Source organism: Molothrus ater, chromosome 6 (genome assembly GCF_012460135.2).
Source record: "Molothrus ater isolate BHLD 08-10-18 breed brown headed cowbird chromosome 6, BPBGC_Mater_1.1, whole genome shotgun sequence".
Lineage (NCBI taxonomy): Eukaryota > Metazoa > Chordata > Aves > Passeriformes > Icteridae > Molothrus > Molothrus ater.
This window is the reverse complement of record NC_050483.2, coordinates 27,538,491-27,553,588: the sequence shown is the minus strand read 5'-3', so window position 1 is coordinate 27,553,588 and position 15,098 is coordinate 27,538,491. Positions and strand designations below refer to the sequence as shown.

The 15,098-nt window shown below is 44.0% G+C and overlaps 1 protein-coding gene across 6 annotated transcripts in view; it reads left to right on the top strand.

Moving 5' to 3' along the window:
• RGS6 (regulator of G protein signaling 6) overlaps nt 1-15,098 on the top strand; it is a 246,804-nt gene that overhangs the window by 221,966 nt on the left and 9,740 nt on the right. For 5 of the 6 annotated variants that reach the window (XM_036383592.2, XM_036383590.2, XM_054515056.1 and 2 more), the window contains one exon: nt 5,575-5,628. The exons of the other annotated variant lie outside the window; for it this stretch is intronic. In XM_036383592.2, coding sequence (XP_036239485.1) covers nt 5,575-5,628 — 54 coding nt within the window. The remainder of the gene's footprint in view (nt 1-5,574; nt 5,629-15,098) is intronic. 6 annotated transcript variants of the gene reach the window in all.

Below are 15,098 nucleotides of genomic sequence, written 5' to 3'. Positions count from 1 at the left end.
AAATAGTTGCCCGCACTAAGCAAATTAGCTACGGCTTCAGATTCCCACATTAATGTTTTGTGAATAAGTTTGTGTCATTTGGGATCTTTTGCCTTCCAGCACTGGGTTATGGCGCACTGAGAGGGCAGGCAAAAGGGAAAGGTAGACTGTGTGGCTAGAGCACAGAACTGGGAACCATAAAATCTGTATGCTTTCCGTGGTTACCCCACTTAATTTCATGTGTGAGCTTGGGGAAAAAAAAGTTCACCCTATATCCTCCTCTTTTTCAAAGGGCAATAATAATAGTGACCTGCTCAGCAGAGAGATGCCAAAGCTTGATTAGTGCTTCAAAACATACTTCACGTTTCTGGTATTTGTAAAATACTGTAAGTTTGAAGAGTTACTTTCTTCCGCACCATACAATAACCACAGATGTGAGAGCTTTCCCTGCTTGCTCTGGGAGTACAGTAATGGAGAGAGAACTTCTGGGTTGGGATTGAGATACAATGACAGAATTATGAGGGGAACATATTGTTCACACCACTAACTGATGCAAGACAGCAGACATAGGCTGCGTACAGACCAGACATACATATTTTGTTAATCCGTTTTAGATGTTTTTTCTCTGTTCTTCCCAGTGTCATTATTGCGAGTAACCACAGTATTACTGGCCTGAATCCTGCAGATTCATGGTGCTCAGCAGGGAGCATGAGGTTGGCCTCCAGCAAGGGTGTGATTAGAACCAGTGAGCTGCAGAGGGGAAAAACTGGGTACAGCGTTTTGCCTTGAACAGAAGGCCTCCTCCCTGCCAGGCTGGAGGAGAGATGAGAACACAGCCCTGTCCTCAGGAGGAAAGGCCATGTGCCCAGCCCAGCTGGAGCTCTGGGGCTCTATTCCCAGCCCCCTCTCTGCAGCAGGTAGAAATCGTGGATCTGCTGAAGGTGTCTGGCTCAGCAGTGAAGGGCTGGATGTGCTGAGATCCCCGAACAACTTGCTGCGTTTTATTTGTGCATCTATGCAACACGCCCTGCTGGTGCTAAGCAGAGTCAAGCACTGACCTGCTCCTGTTTCTGCTGATATGCACCTTGCTGTGGGGTACTTACAGCAGGTAATCACCACTGCATGGCCCTCCAGCCCTTCTCCACAGTAGCCAAAATGGTGGCTGGATGTCCTTAGACAGCAGTGATCCACCTGTCAGGACAAGTGCTGCGACAAACCTCCTCAGTCAAAGCAAGGAGGCATTTTGGCAGGGTGACTTGGCTGCAGAGCAGGGGTTTATTCCCTGGGGAAAGGGCATTGTAGATTAGCTAGTGCATGATGGAAGGGGATGTGAGTGCACAGGAACTTTTTTTGATGGTGAAGAAGCAGCCAGACACGTGCTCTGCTAGTTATTTGTGCAGAGGAGGGAGTGAAAGGAACAGAAAAGACCTCGAGGTACTTTCCATTACTCACTGTAAAGGTGAAACAATGACATTGGTTGGCATCTCTGCATTACTTAAGCGGCAGCTGAACTGTCACAGTGCTGGTGTTCATGTCAGCCTGGGATGGGGTGGCTTCCTACCACCCAGCCCTGCCCATAGGCAGGGAAGCATCCTGGAAAGACAGCCACAGCTGTCATGCAGACAGGCTGTGAAGCCATGGGAGTGAGTCCTGGAGCACTGAGGGAAGAGCAGGTTGGTATTTTCTTGGTTTAGAGCATTGTTTTGCTCTCCAGCTGGTTCAGGGAATTGTGAATTCACCATGATCCTATTCAAATAAACACACAATATATGCAAAATACTCTGGCCACTTGGTAGCACTGTACATGCCCTTTGCTTTCTCACTTTGGACAGGTAGATGTGACTGCCTGAGAAGCCCGGGATCTGCTCCTGGCCTTTTCTGAACCCAGGGTCAGGGATATTATTATCCTTTATTTTCATCTGATCCCATTCCCTCCAGAACACATTATTTTTCACAAAATTCAAAATAAACCCCACTTCAAACCCCAAAGCCATACCAAAAAAAAAAGGATTCAATAGCCAACAAAATAAATCCATGGAGGGAGGGAGATAGAGAATTTTGTAGACCTTATGTTCAGAAAACTGTGTTTCTGTATGTATTTCCCTAGCCCTTTTCAGATCCCTGGCAAAAAGTGTCAGCAAGGGAATACTTAGGAGATTCATGCCATGAGGAGCAGGCTCCATTTCCAGCACACACCTTTTGAAGCATTGCTTTTAACCACACACCCTATTGCCAGCTGCTCTGTATTGCCCAGGAAGGTTTTTGTTGCAGATTATGCCCCCTTCTCAGTCCCATCAGGGCACACGTGGCCAGTTTGATTCAGTGGCAGGACTTCTCTTGAATGTTATAAAGATGCTGAGCAATTTTCTCATAATTACTTTTAATAGTCAGTGTCAGCTGTTTTTCTTAAGCTTTCTTCTACTTAATTTCCATGCAAGCAGAATCTACACAAAGGAACTTAAAGTTTGGATGGCTGGGTAAATTATTAAAAAAAAAAAAAAAAGGAAAATTCAGAGAAGCCAATCAATAATTAGTGAATGGCATCTATGTGGTGAGCTCTATTTTTCTGTTGCCTGCCTGGGCTGAGAGGTTTTCATCAGATGGTTGTTTCATATTTGATCCAAATGCATATGTCCTTTGCCATTAGCTGGTGGAGACCATTGGTGTATTTACTGGCAAAGATTGCATCTTTTGCACCTGGGAGGACTGCATGACCTGGCATGCACATGTGTTTGTCTGCCCTTGCCCTTTTGCATACACAGTGTATGTTTGTGCAAAGGCTGCTGTGGCTGCTGCAGCAGGCAATGGCTCCAGGGTCCACACCCCAGGTCTGTTCCCAGGACTGGGATAAGTGTGATTCAGTCTTTCAATTATTTATTTCTTTTTTGCACTTTGTTATTTTTAAATTTCCTTCATCTGGTGTGCAAGGCAGCCTCTCCAGCTGCAGAGCTGTGGGCAGGCATTCCCTGCACGGCAGGCAGCCAGCCACACGGGCAGGCAGACAGGAAGAGCCAGCGAGCAGAGCAGCCAGCACCCACACCCACAGACATTCAAACTGCTCAAGCCAGCTCATCACTCTGCAGCCAGCCTGCCTCAGCTGCTTTTTATTTCACTAGAAAATGTCAGGCTTTGACTCAGAGCTGGATGCTATGGGGATGAGCTTTCCACTCATCCAGCTGGTCCCAGCCTGCCACCACCATGCCAAATGTGCAAAGCACTGCAGACCGTGCTTTGCAAGGCACTTCTGTGAGCCACTGTCAGTGTTCTGTGTGCTGCTTCCCCACACGTCCTCAGCTGTGGTAGGCAGCAAACAGCCTTGTGTGGGGAGCCCTGCACCAGACAAGCTCTCAGCACCTCAACAAGGAGCTCATCGTCTTTGAAGACCACCATCCTGCCTTTTTGCTGGGTGGGAAGATACATCACCTTGCTGGGAGAAAAAACAGATTCTAAATTTTGACAGGGAGTGCAGGAGTGCAACGTGGCCTATATAGCAGCTCACTCTCTTCTGACCCCAGTGCACACCAGAGCTCCACTTTAAAATGCAGCTGGGTCAGACACTGACTTTCCAGTCATACTGCAGACCCCAAGTGCCTTGCTCCCCTAAGGAGCCTTGCAGAACACTCAGTCTTTTGTTCAGGTATTTTTTCTCCTCAAATTGTGTTTGTAACTTGGCTGCTGGTGGGTCTTACCACCCCTGCAGGAGACCTGCATAGAGGCCCAGTGCCCAGCTGGGCACTGCTCTCCTCAGTCCTGCTCCCTGGGACGTGTCCAGCTGAAGTGGCAGGAATGCAGCTCCTCTCTGTCACCTCTGCTGTCTTGGGGTGTAGGGACACCACTGAGGCTACTTCCAAGAAGGAATCTGTGATGCTCTGAGCACTTGTATGACTCTAATACTCAGACAAAGAGTGAGGCTGATGTTTCTTTTGCCTTTCCTCTCCTCTCACATCCAAAGAGAGGCAATTAACCCTTGGATTAGTGCATGATAAATACTCCACTGGACTGGGTACATCACTGCCTTCCTGCCAGCCAGGAAGGCTCCTTTATTCCTTGGTACTTGCTTTGAGGCCTTGGCTCCATTCTCTGTCTGGGCTAAAATGATGTGCCTCTAGCTTTCACTTTTGATAGCACTTTGGGACATCAGAGCTGATTCTGTGGCTTCCTCAATTGGTTATAAGTGTGGAGGTTGCTTGTTTCTTTCTTCTGGATAAAAAATATTGTTTGTCTTAAAAGGGCCTTATACTTTGGTCTCATATTTGGTGGTGCAGCAGGGACGATCTGTCCAATTTCTCCATGAGATGCTTAAGACTAACCTTGTAGATATCAGAGAACAGTGAAAGCTGTGATAAACGTGCAGAAGACTCAAAAGGCTTTGCCTAGACTCAGCTACACAACTTCTCATCCAATTTATCTGGTATGGTTTTGGCTTCTTTATGTCTTCTCTATCGATTTTTGCATTGGTCCTTTGTTCTGGGGATTGTTACTGCAGCTGAATGTGTGACAGATGGTATGTCAGGTAGGTGCCTCTCCAGTGCAGTGCTTGTTTCCAGTGCATTGTGATGCACCATCATTACTGTGGTTTTCCTTTACATGTAGCTCCTTATTCCCTTCATGGCAGTTTTACTTCCATCTTACCACCCCCATTTTGCTGGTTCACCACGTTAAAATAAGTGTCTCTCCTGGAAATCTGCAGTGCTCACAGCTTCCTGACTGCAGTGAGCTTTCTTTTGTAGCATTGAGTTTCTTCTCTTCTCTATAACTATTTTTCTCTCTTAGATATTCCAGCAAACATGCCAATAAATTATTTAGTTCTTCCTTGTTAGTGGTGATTAGATCTCCCTTGTGCCAAATGAACGAAGCGCTGCAGTGAGCAACCTTCTCAGGGATATGTTAATGAAGCCATGATGCACACACTTGTTTTCTCAGTGCAATTGAATGTCTTCTTGCATATGAATAGTCCTGTACTCCAGGTACAAAAATATCAGTGCCCCGAACTTGTCTGTATCTTTCTGTTGTCTTGCAAAGACATGCATATGCTGTCTTGTGTTTTGACTTACTGGAAATATGCCTCTACTCTTTGGATAAATAGAATAGTATAGGTTTACTGGCAGTGAGTGCAGTGGTGGTTTTCTTCCAGTGCTGTGTCCACTCAGACATTGCTTTTTAATATTGCGAAAGCTACTGTGTTTTTTTCATCTCTCTACACAAGAAGATGGGAGCCTCTGATAGCTGTTTGGCAGATGTTAACCAGAATCAGGCGTCCCCACTTGAACAGTAACAGAAGGAAAATTCAGTGAACAAGAAATCAATACCAACAGCTGTAAGACACAGCAATGCACAGACATATATGGACCATTCAAAAAACTCACAGGGGAAAAGTGACATTCTCTGAGAGTACAAGTAGAGATGTCTCTCATTCTTTAAGGCGTTTTGATTTCTTATGTTTGCTGTTGCAAACATTGATTTCTGCTTTTTACATTTTTTAACAACTTTTTCTTCTTGCTGCTTCCTTATATTTTGCTGCTGTTTTAAAAGACTGCATTTAAGCTGAAGGGTTTTTTTCTGTATTTTTATCTCCCTTCTTCGTTCCCTGTTAAGCCAGAGAATGAGCAAGGTCGTAGAACTTCTCTAGAAAAGTTCACTCGCAGCGTGGTAAGTTCCTTTTCTTTTCCCTCCTCCCTTTCCTCAGAACTTCATTTTCAGCTGGGGGAAATGTGGATGCTTGACTTTTTATTTCATCCTTTATTTTTGCAGCAAGCATCTTTGCAGCTTCTCTCTTAATACTGTAGCTCATCTAAATAGTAGCTCTAAAGAAGGGGCTGGGGGTGGGGGGAGAAATGGCATAATGCTCATTCTAGCTTATCATCATTGCAAAACAAATTGATTTTTTTTGTCTAGAATTAAATACAAAGTTGCCTTTTTGCTGCATTCCCACTACAGTATTTGTTGTGGTTTTTCTTTGCACAATGAAGTAGAAGAGCATGGTTCTCATAGCTCCATTGCAACAGTATCTGTTTGGTTCTGTAGTGCATGGATAATGATAGCCCACATACATATCCACCCACAGCACTGCAGCCGCTTCCTCCGTTGCCCCCATCTGTCAGTGCTCATGTAAATAGTAAGAGAAGTGCGATACCCTTTGCCTCATTTGTGATACCGATACCGGAAAAGGAGCCCAGTCACAGCAAGAAACATGACACTGTTAAATCTTTTAGACAAGGGGACAGCAGGACCTCAAGGGCAGCAGGCAGATGTCCTACCTCTTTGTCCTTCATTAGTCTCCAACCTCCAGTTGGTCTGTCCAGAGTTTGGGCAAGGCCTGCTTGCCCCAGTTGCATTCAGGAATCTGTTTGTGCAGCAATTTTTCTACAGAGCAGGAGAAGCAGGAAGAGGGGACAGGACCAGAGGCAGATACTGCAAGTGGAGTGGAGTAGCAGGGATGCTGGGCAGCACAGGTTGTGTTTTGAGCTGCATCAAAAACAGCATGACCAACAGGTTGTGAAAGGGGATTCTGCCCATCTACTCTGCTCTTGTGAGACCCTCACCTGGATCCACCTCTGGAGTCCCCAGGGCAGAAAAGACAACTGAATCCAGAGGAGGACCACAAAGTTAATTAGAGGAATAGAGTACCTCTTCTGCAAGGAAGGGTTGAGAAAATTAGGTTTGTTCAGTCTGAAAAGTGAAGACTTTGGGGTTATTTAATTGTGGTCATTCAGTACTTTAAAGGAACCTACAAGAAAGACGAGAAGGACTTTTTACAAGAGCACATTGTGACAGGACAAGGGTGAATGAATTCAAACTAAAACAGAGTAGGTTTAGATTGGATGTTAGGAAAAAATCTTTACTGTGAGGATGATGAGGCACTGGAACAGGCTACCCAGAGAACCTGCAGATGCTCCCTCCCAGGAGGTGTTCAAGGACAGGGTTAATGGAGCTCTGAGCAACCTAGTCTAATAAATGGTATCCCTGCCCATGACAAGGGAGTTGGAACTACATGATCTTTTGGTGGTTCCCACCCAAAGCATTCTATGAGTCATACTCTTGCAAGTGTGTATATATATTTGTATATTTATATGTATACTACATACACACTCATGGCATATAAATATAGCACCTTTGTACATCCTGAGAGAAACAGGAAGCTGTGCGGGTAAGTGTGAGCTGCTGTAGAGCAAATAAGCCGAGAGCAGTTCTTCCTGACACTGCTGTGCTACTGCACAAGCAAACCCAAATGTAACATACAAGGCTTTGTAGTACATCCACTGGCAGACTTCCTGGGGAATGTATTTATATAGCTAATGCATATGCACACATTTAAAATATGTTGATACAAAATATATCACTATGCCCATCTGCATATTTACTACTTTCTAAGAGTCTGCCAGGGAGAGGAGTAGGAAAGATTTTTTTTTTTTTTAAACAAACTATGCAGAAATATTTACATCGAGTGGTAAATTCTGCTCCCAGATTTGCCAAGTACGTGGAAGAGTAACTCTCACTTTACTAGACTGGCTGGGTTTATAGTTGCACAGCCAAGCATGGATTTTTCTCTTGCATTTGATTTGAAGAGTAACTTGACAAGCTAAGTTTGGGATGCTATGATTAGAATGTAAGTAGCTTTAAAGAAAATTGTAGTAGATTGGTCGGTACTTTAGTTCATTTTTATCTTACTGGCTAGCATGCTGTAAATAGTTTTTTTCATTTCTCTTAATAAAGATATAAAATCTCATCTTCTGATGGCGTGGTAGTTACCAGAACTAAGAAGAGTCTGAATTTTTTATACTTTGCATTATGGCAGTTTGTCATTGCCATCAGATGAGAAAATAGTCACTATGTTGACATGTCATAATGTCCTCAGAGGACAGTATTACCAGTGAGAACTTTATGGCATACTCTGGGGACTGAATTAAGATGAAGTTAATTCTGTATGCTCTAGTTCTCCAATATGCAGTGCAGCTCCCTGACTGTGTAGGAGTGAGCAGTTCAGCAGTCCATACTTCCAGAGCTCCACTGTGCTTTGTGATTGCTCATTACAGGATCATATATTCAAGCTGGCCCTGCACAGGCATGACAAAGTTAAGTGTATGCTTAAGGTTTGGCTGGAACAGACCCCCAGTTTGTCTCTCTTCAAGGGAGGAGCACTGAGCCTATTTTGCAAGCAGATTAATATGAGATCACATTTCCAGTGATGGCTGTAAGAGAAATCTCAAAAGCAGTAAGGGCTAAAAGTTTTGCCTTAAGGAGCCATAATTGAAGTGAAATTGTCACCCAAATTGACTAAACTATTAATTGCCTGTGGATCTGGGCCACCTCCAGACTGTGCTTCTCTGCCTGGCACTGGGGGGGCCAGTAGACCCCTAGGAAACTTTTCAGATTTGGCTATAGCATGTGACCGAGCATTTTGGGAAATCACAGAATCACAGTTGGAAGGGACCTCTGGAGATCAGCTAGTCCAGTTCTCCTACTAAGGCAGGGTCACCTAGAGCAAGCTACACAGGCATGTGTCCAGGTGGCTTTGCACGGTCTCCAGAGGGAGACTCCATGGCCTCCTTGGGGAGCCTATTCCAATGCTCTGCTATCCTCAATGTAAAGAAGTTTATGGGACATAAGTCTATCAAGCCAATCTCTAACCCAGCCCTCTAAGTCCAAGGGGAAGTCTCCCTTTCTCCACCCTTCCTCTCTTACTTCCAAAGTCTGGGATTCCCAACTTCAGCACTAAAAACTGAGACATTCAGTAACCGGGCCTTCTCTGTGTCTTCTGTCACCGGGACATGCATCTGATTCAGCAGCAACCCCACATTTTCCTAAATTTTCCTTTTGCTGCTAATGTACTTTAGAAACCCTTCTTTTTGTCCTTCATATCCCTTGTCAGATTTAATTCTCCATAGGCTTTGGCCTTCTTTGTCACATCCCCACATACTCTGACTGTTCCTTCAGCCCTCCCACGCAGCCAGTTCCTTTTTCCACATCCCAGAATCTGTTTGGATGACCAGGGAGCTTCTAATAAATCTCAAAGGGGTCTCCTGCCCCCTTTGCTTGATTTCTTGCTCATGGCGATACCCTGGTCTTGAGCTTGGAAAATGTGATGCTTGAATATTGGCCAGTGCTCTTGGACCCCCTTTCTTCTAAAGCCCTTCCTTTTACATCATTGTACTCAAATCTGGGGAACTTCGGGGAACACTGCAGGCATAGAGCCAGAGCAGGAGCATGGAGGTAGAGGTTCATGATCATTTCCTTGCTGAAAATACTGTACTTACAGTGTTGCTTTCCATATCAGAGAAAGCTGATTGTAGCCAGAAGACCAAACATGTCCAGCATCTTAGACAGGGAGTCTTCACCTGAGTGAAAAAAATCAGACTCTCTAAATTTGCCTTTTCTGGTATCTTGGGTCTCACCATCTCTTGATTGACAAAGACAGGAAAAAATGCAATGCTTCAGAAAGAGAAACTAAAGAGAAACAGTAAAGTTTTGTGTTGACAAACTGCAAAGAGTATTGCAGGCTTTTTGTCTCTTACTTGAGTTAAGCCCCACCTGTGAAAAATCTTACAGGGCTCCCAGACTGGTCTCCTGCCCTGGGTGGAAAGCTGTACACTTGGTTTTGGGTGCACAGACTTGGAGCAAGTGGAAGTTGTTTTACCCACAGGGCTCCTGCTTATTTCAGTCATAACTCAGGAGTCAGGGATTAGCTCCAGACCATTTGACATACTTTAGCAAGACACCATGAAGTTCTGCTAGGCAACCAGAGGCTCTCCACCTTCACACGGGTCAATGGGGAATAAGAAAGAACAGGGCTTTACATGATATTTTTTATACCAGTCTTCAACTCCTTCAAGACCCACTGTCTTGTCTTCCTTGGCTTGATACTTTTGGCCAACAGAAGGCATCTCATGACTAATGAATGCACCAAGTTTTTGCACCAAATCTTTCTGAAAGCCACATGCTATCTGGTCCACATTAAGCATGACACTAAGAGCAAGATTTTGACAGGGCAATTTTCACTGTGGTGGTGGTTCACCTTTTACTTCCAGGTCCTTACAAAGTATCAGCTGATACCTTAGTGCAGTAGCCAAAAGGGAGTTGGGCCCACTGTGGTCAGATCCTTCTGTACCAAAGGGCATAGTTTGCAGTGCCTGTCTGGATTCCCCTTGGAGCAAGGGAACATCTGTCTGATCCAGCCCCCAACAAGCCAGGCACCCTCAGCCTCCTCAACTTACCTGACAGAAGTCTGAAGCTGTGATGTCCATGTGTTTCATGGCAGCTTTGTGGTCCCAGGACCAAACATGGTTTCAGTCATCTGGTGAGCATCAAAGGGCCACATCTGCATGGTGGAGAAGCAGAACACTACAGGGCACATGCTGCCCAGCACTGCTGGAGCAGAGGGGTGGCAGATGTCTTTTCTCCTCTCTTCAGGTCTTGAAGAGTCCTCACAAGTACATAGACAGCACAGTGGTAGGATAAACATCACAGTACCTGGCCCCTTTGGGCCTATGTCAGGTTCCCATGCTTTGGAATCCCAGGTATAAAGCTAGACTGGCACTTCATGCTCTCCAGGGTGCCCTGGGGAATGGTTGATATCCTGGAGCTGCAGAGCTGAGAGAGCTTGGGAGCTTTTACTAATCCATCTCGTTTCAAAAAGGATGGCACTGCACATGGTGGCAGGTTTATCTTATTACAATTTTCCTTTTGAATACAATGAGGATTGACATTATGAAAGCAGAGTTAGCCTGTCTTCTCTCCCAAGTGAAGATAAATGGCATCATAAAAATCAGACACCATGTATCATATATGTTATAAATAATATCTAGTATTGAGGTAATAACTTAATTTTAAAGACACACATACACACAAATCCATATATCTACATCTCTCTCTTCTGTCATATTTCATCATCTTACTAATTAAAAGGAGCCTGCTATACTATTTTTAGCCCTGCAGCCTCAGCCTAGCTGTTTAAACCACTGTAGTTTCCCATCTGCTTTAGAAATTATTTAATAATCAGATAGACAGAAGCTTAGTTCTCATAAGCTGAGATGATCCTTCAGGGCCAAGTGTAGAAGGAAAATATATTTTAATGAGTACATTTAGGGGAACTACTGCTGCTTTTGTCTCACAAAGGAAGCCACCAAGTCTCTGCCTAACTTGCGCTGGTAGCCATTTGCATTTAATAAAGGAGGAAATAGGAGGGGGCTCCTTTGTTGCATCTTAAGCACTATCTCTGAAAGCAGCAATGGGTACTTCAGCAATAACAGGGATTAAACCTATAGATACCAGCCTCAGCAGGTAACTTAGATAAGCCTGGGCCATCATACCCAAACTTGAATTCAACCTTTCCTAAAATGGCTATATTCCAGGGAAGGAATTTTCCCTAGAAGAAAACAGGTGTTAAAATTTCTGACTCAGTGTCCAGGTGGTGACTCAGTGCCTAGACCTGGATTTTATTCCCAACTGATATTTCTTTAAGAAAAAAGGCACACCTACATGAACCACTTTTTAGAGGATAAGAGTTCTCAGTCTTTGTGCTTTAAAGGACAAGAGAGTGACCAGAGCAATGATCTATTCTTTAGGCAGAATTTTTACAAATTCTGGCTGAACTGACAGATGTGGGACGCTGTTACACATTATGTTCCTGGACTGGAAAAGGTCTTTACCTGAAGGAGGCAAAGAATCTCTTGTGTAAATTCAATGCAGTGTTGAAAGAAAATAAGGTAAAGGATGAGATGGTCTGTGTTTGAGCTGTGTGGGAAGTAGACTGAATTTTAGGGATGTAAGAATAAGGGTTTTCAAATGACCCTTTTCAAAGAATCCTGGACATTTTGGATGGAACATTTTGTACAGCACATCAATGAAGATTGAAGATTGTCTCAGTTCCCAGGCACAGGTTAATAACTGCATCAACAGACTGGCCCAGCTTCATTAACCATAGCATAGGCAGAAGGAGAAGCTGGGAAGCAGGAGCTGCTGTCATCCTTGTGTTAGCAGCACCAGTCTAGTGCTTTTGTATTTTCACCTGGAAGCATTGTAGGCAAAGTCCCACATGACATCCTTAATGGCTGTGGAGCCAGTGCTCCACCTGGGTTTCTCATGCAAGGATAACTTTTCCAGAAACAAGAATGACTGGAGATCTTGTATTCAATGTATTTATCGTGCTCAGTGCCCAAGGTGCTTTTTGTCTGGAGCGTAAAATGTTCTCCTCCTCCTTGCAGTGATGCAAACTGATATTAGCATGGTAGCATTTCCTTTGCTTTAGTTTTCTGGTATCTTTTGGTAATTTTATATTGAACAATTCTTGTTTCAGGATGTAAATGCATCCCAGTTCAGTGCCCAGAGAAATCCACATTTGAATATTTAATTTCAGTTCCATATGTATCTGTTCCCTTGCATTATATAGCTGTGAAAGTTTTAGTTTCTACCCTTATTGCCTGGCTGTCCCTTCCTTGATGTTCTCAGCTGTCTCCCAGCTCCATGTTGTGACTTCTGGTTTTTTTGCTGCTGCTCCCCCATCTTCCTGACCCTGAGCTTAATCCCTTGGCCACTGCTACTCATGCTCTTTTTTATGTCTTCTTGGTTTGTGTACTGTTGGATCAGAGTCCCAGTCAGACTCAGTCCTATTCTTAATTCATGAGTGTGGTGTCACACATGTGAAATGTGTTGATAGAATCTTATCTTTCTCAGGTGAACTGTGTGATGTTTTGCACAGCTGTGTCACTGTGATGTATTACAAATAGTAACCATGAAAGTAGTGAAGAAGGTGTAAGGCTGGAGAAAGAATTGCTGCCCAATGTCATCTTTTTAACTAGTTCCTTGATAATCTCATAAAGCTGTCATATATTTACCACTTTTCCCACTTTTTCACTTTCCCAGCTCTACCAGCTTGCATAAATAGATCACAGCATTTGAAAATATGGAAAGTATTCACAACCTCCAATAAAGACGAGTTTAAGCCATTATTGGTAGAGAATAGTGGTTGAAAAAGTGGAAAGTATAAAAAGATGATACACTGAGATGCTGGTGAAGTGGCTATCAGAATAGATAGCAAGAAGGGAAGGGATACAGGAGTGTATTCCAAAGTTTTTTAGATTTGTCATCAAGAAAAGATATCTGGGAAAAGGGTTATTTTATCTTTGGAAGGCATTTTACTTTAAAAGAAAATGTGCTCACTTGACTACTCCAATCATTACACTGGCTTGTGGTGAGAAAAAGAACTTGCATTACTGAGGTGGTGGGAAGCATCAGAATGTACCCAAAGCGCAAAGGGGCTGCAGCCTGTGTTTGCAGCCTGCCCTGTGATTGTTCCCATGGTGTGACAGTCAGCCAGTGTGCACAGCTGGGGCTGCAGAGGGCTGCATGCATGTCCTGCACGGCGCATGCACTGACTCGCCGCTGCAGGCAGGGATGTACCACACCTGCCCTGGGTATCGTCATGGTACCTTACCTGGTTTGGTCAGGGGTAAGGTGCATGTGTCACCTGTATGCTGCACAGTCTGCTCTAGATACAGGGCTTCCTTTAAGGGGTAAGTATTCATTGTTTCTAGTAAGTATTCTAGCTTCTAATCCTTCACTTCTTAAAAGCACTGCTGTGTCGTGCTGCTGGCACAGGATGGCAGCTTCCTTTTGCCCCTGCAAGGGCAAAGTGGGTGAGTGATCTTTGTGCATACCATTTGTGAAATTGCTTGGGGACCTTTCTAGATGAAAGGCACTATACAGAGTTCAAACACACCCACTAATTAATTTGCTGTATTTTATTTGAGCCACACACGAATCCTGGAAGACAAAAGCTGATACCTTCTCGCTACAGACAGGTCTAGCTGCAGATACTAAACCATGACCTTAGCAAGGTGTTTGGGAGGGAGGGTGTGCTTAGCCCCTGCTGTGATTTTAGCCAAGTTTATTTTGATACTCCAGAGAGATTTGATATTTCAGTGGCGCATGCATTTTCCTCTGTACAAGACATTTACATATCTGGTTCCCAGTCATGCTGAAAACTGTCAAACAAGCTGAGTCCTTTGCACAGAATCACACCCTGCCCTAGAGGCAGACCAGCAACATTCAGTTAGGGCATTTCTGAGGTGGCTTGAAAAACCAGTCTTCTACACTACTGTATACTGGCTGCAATGATCCATCTGCTTCTCTGTCTTCCTGGGTTTGTGTCAAAGGGAGGAAAACATGCTTAATCTGCAGTCCACAGGCAGCTTCAGCCAATGCCAAAACTGGTTCACTGTCAGCTATAAGGAGCCCAGACTGTACCACAAAAAAAGAGGATCATGTGGTGCTGGTGGGATGGTAGAGGAGGGCTGCAGCTATTATGAAGCTGTGCTAGGAGTGGGTGAATACAGAGATCCTGGTTTGTGCCATATGCAGTGGTGTACTGGTTTTTCTCCAAGCAAAGCGCAATGCCTCATTTAGGAAGCATAAGAAATCCTCACAACTTAAAATGGGAATAGATGATACTGGTTTTAATTGGACTGAAGCTCTGAACTGTTCCCATAAGAGATATGAGCTAGAAGAGCAAAAAAGCAATATCATATGTGGGAATGTAACCCATGGTGGTCAAGTTTCACTGTGATGGGCAGGAATGGCAAGAAGCTCAGGTAACTTGTCAGTCAAGCCTTAAAAGAGGAGTGGAGCCCACTCTGCAGGAATTTGGGAGTAACTCATGAGACTGTAGTGGCAGGAACAGGTGAGCATTCCACATGCTGGGAGCATCTGGCCCCACCTTACCCTCTACAGCCACTTTGCAGCTCCTGTTTTCAGTTTGTGTCAGTGTGTAATTGGTGGTATTGTCCACCACATTTTGTGTGTTAATTTATGTTACTTATGTTCATAGTTTGTATGTCTGTGTTTATTTTGTGTTGAACTAAGTTATTTTCCAATATTGTTTATGTTTTTAATTCAGTTTCTTATTTAACTTCATTAATTTATGTTATGCTTATCTTATGTTGACAATGTATATCTTAATGAAAAAATCTAATAAAAGGATTATTTTTTAAATGGCACAAAAATAAAGCTTCCCCAAGCTCTGTATTGTAATATAACATTGAAAACCAAACAGTGCTGGCAGTGCTAAGGCCATCACAATCTCTTCAGAAGCAGAATTTTGTTGCAGGATGTTTTTTGCCCACTGC